At 35.7% G+C, this 3191-nt stretch overlaps 1 protein-coding gene across 1 annotated transcript; it reads left to right on the top strand.

Annotated features, from left to right (window-relative positions):
* The first annotated feature begins 686 nt into the window (after positions 1–686).
* Positions 687–2908, top strand: LOC122653783 (homeobox-leucine zipper protein HOX32-like). Its single transcript, XM_043847718.1, has 3 exons — positions 687–811; positions 2539–2698; positions 2888–2908. Exons 1-3 carry the CDS (start codon positions 687–689, stop codon positions 2906–2908), a joined length of 306 nt encoding a protein of 101 aa, XP_043703653.1.
* The last annotated feature ends 283 nt before the right edge of the window (positions 2909–3191 follow it).

Genomic DNA, 3191 nt, shown 5'->3' with positions numbered 1-3191 from the left:
AGTACCTAAAAGCTTCGAGATCAGGTAACGGCCCGAATCGATTCAAGTTATCATTCCACGTGGCAGTCTTCGAAAACGCTAAAAAGAAAAAAAAAAAGCATTTTTATTGTTTAATTAATATGCTTTTCATAGGACAGAGCAGTAATTGCCGCCTCATGGCTCCTACAGGCTACATCTACATACCTTCCCAGTGTCGCATGTGCATAAGCCAATCCACTCATACATCATGCATGCATGCATGCATGTATGACACCATAAGCTTGCATCAACAAATCTGGAGAGAGAGAGAGAAACTCTGCTTTTTTGCTTTTTGGGAGAGAGAAAGAGAGAGGAAAGAGGTTTTTCAGGAAAAAACTCAGTAAAAGCTAAACACTCACTAGTCACACCTGGTCACGTATTATCTCGAGATGGGTGTCCAAGATAAACTGATTGTTCTTGTTCTCAACTGAGCTTTTCTGGGTTAGGGAGAGTTTCGGATGTGGGAGAGAGGAGGCTCTCTTGGAGGAGAGAGCCTGCCTGAGAGGATCTGGAAGCATCGTTTCAGTGCTCATAGAGAGTGCCCAAGGCTCTAGTTGTTATTGCCCCTTGTAGTTCTTTCAATCTTCCGTTGCTCTGCTTTGTTTGTTTTTTTTTTTGGAAATCTTTTATCTTTGGTTTTTTGGTTTTTTTCTGGGTTGGATATATATATGGCGCTCTCGATTAAGGAGTCTAAACAGATGGATTCTAGCAAGTGTGTCAGATATACGCCTGAGCAGGTTGAGGCTTTGGAGAGGGTTTGCTCTGAACGCCCCAACCCAAGCTCCATGAGAAGGCAACAACTGATTAGAGAGTGTCCTATACTCTCCAACATTGAGCCTTAACAGATCAAAGTTTGGTTCTGGAATCGGAGGTAAGATGCAGAAATGCAGTGATAGTCTGATAAAAGCAGTTAAACTTGTTCTCTTCCTTCGTTTCATTGAATCTTGTTTTTATTTTTTTTTGTTTGGATGGAAAGAAAATGCGATCTGGGGAGTTGGGTTTTGTGCTTGTCATTTTTTTTCCTCCTTGGTGTCAAAATGTGTGCTCTTCTGGTGGGTTTGGGCTACTTGGCTTATTTTTTCATTCATTTTACAGGTGTTTGTTCTGAAGTTGGAGTGGAACAGAACGAGAAAATATTTGGTTTTTGTTGGAATGTGTTGTTACCTGGCTTTGTTATGGTCTTTTATTTCTCTTGAACGTAGAGTGGGTTTGTTTTCATTATTTTATAAAGTATTGGGATGCTATTTTTGGTTTATTTAAGAGAAGAAATCTTGATAAGAATTGTTGTCCCTTATTCTGAGTGATTTCAGAAAAAGAAAAAGGATAATGGGTTGGGGAGATGGAAAAGAAGTTGTTTTGATCTAAATGTTCTTGTTGGTACATTTTTTTAAAAAGTTTTTTTCCTTCCTTTGCCTTTTATGGATTGTAGGTTCTCTTTAATGTTGGTGACTCTGAATAATAAAAAAATCATTTGTTTTATTATATCTTTTTGTTTCTCTGATCATCATTAAAAAAAAAAAATCATTTGTTTTGATTTTACTGTCATTCAGGTTCTTTTGGTTCAAAGGTTAGGATATTTGAGTCTGAACTTCACTTTGTTGAAGTTATGTTTTCGTGCAGATTTACTTCTGTTTGACTCATTCATTTGTTGGATTCTATGATAAGAAAGAGATTTGGCCAGAACTTGTTTATGTATCGTTATTTTTCTTGTGAAGGAAATGATGATATTCGGTTATACTTTCTTATGTATATTTTAAGAAATTTTAGACTACTTTTGGGTTCTCATGGGAATAAATGAAAGGGAATGGGAATCTTTCAACTTGCTTTAGCAGTAAGCTGTCTTGCTCTGCTGAAACCTAAAAGAAGAGCCTTATTTAGACGCATCTTAATTAATTGGTCCCTTTTTCTTTCCTAATGATAATTTCATTTTCGGTCACTTTTTTTTTATGAAAAATTTTTATGAAAAAAAGTATATAGATCATGGTTGTCGCGAATATATTTAAATTTTTTCTAGGTTGGTGTTTACATTTTATATAGTTTTACTGGGTGGAGGGGGTTTGTTAAATTGTTTATTTGTTGAGATTTTTTTTTTGAAAATGTGTGATTTGAGAAGAATTTTCCTTTTTGTTTTTGTTGCTAATGCTTTGTAAGTCATGACTAGGAAGAACTCTGAAATTTGTTAGGTCTTAATCATTCAGAATGGGAAGAAAAGGGAGAAGTGGAATTTTTTTTCTTAATATTCTTATTTTGGGTATCCCATAATTTTAAATATCCCAAGAGGAAAATTTTGACTCCTATTTTGTTTGAATGTGGTTTCTATAAGTGAAGTTGGTCTATAGTTGTTTGACTTGGAGAATGGGAAGATAAGTGAGAAGTGGAATTTTTATTCTTATTTTTCTTATTTAAATATCCCATATTTTATGCATGCTTACTGCAATATTGAGATTTTGTGGTTAAAGTTTCTGTAAAAACGGGGTTGTATTCCTTCCCCTAATATTTCTGCCGTAATTGGTTTGGCAGATGCCGTGAAAAGCAAAGAAAGGATGCATCCTGTGTACAGACGGCGAACAGGAAGCTGACTGCAATGAACAAGCTTTTGATGGAGGAGAATGACAGACTTCAGAAGCAGGTCTCCCACTTGATGTATGAGAATGGTTTCATGCGGCAGCAACTGCAGAATGTAAGTTCCACCTTCATTTGGCTATGAAGCATTTGGACCACGACACATTGAGAGATAAGATCGAAACTACTATTTGTTATCATTCAAAAGGGAGCTATCTATTGAATGAATTTATGCATATCTGTGCATGTATATCTGCAAATACATGTTGAATGTCAGTTTCTTTCTTGTATCCTGAGTTTATTTCAGCTGGTGAAATGGAACTTATGATTATATAATTAGAGCAATGATATCTCCAGCGATATGATCCCATGGCGACACCATGACAACTATGATTGAATATTATTGTAGTTAAGAAAATTTCTGATTGTGGGGGTAGTACAAGTTTCCACTAGCCAAAGCACCAAAAACTTTCCAAGCCTCTAATTTTGCCTGTTAACTTTGAAAGGGGTAGTGGAAAACCAAGAAATCACCATCTATTCTTCAATGACATTTAATTCTGCTTTGACCTCTTCATTTCCTTGTCCAACTTTTTTGCTGAAAGTCATAAAAC

This window comes from Telopea speciosissima, chromosome 3 (assembly GCF_018873765.1).
Source record: "Telopea speciosissima isolate NSW1024214 ecotype Mountain lineage chromosome 3, Tspe_v1, whole genome shotgun sequence".
Classification (NCBI taxonomy): Eukaryota; Viridiplantae; Streptophyta; class Magnoliopsida; order Proteales; family Proteaceae; genus Telopea; species Telopea speciosissima.
The sequence above is the reverse complement of the archived record's forward strand: the minus strand, read 5'-3'. Positions and strand labels throughout refer to the sequence as shown.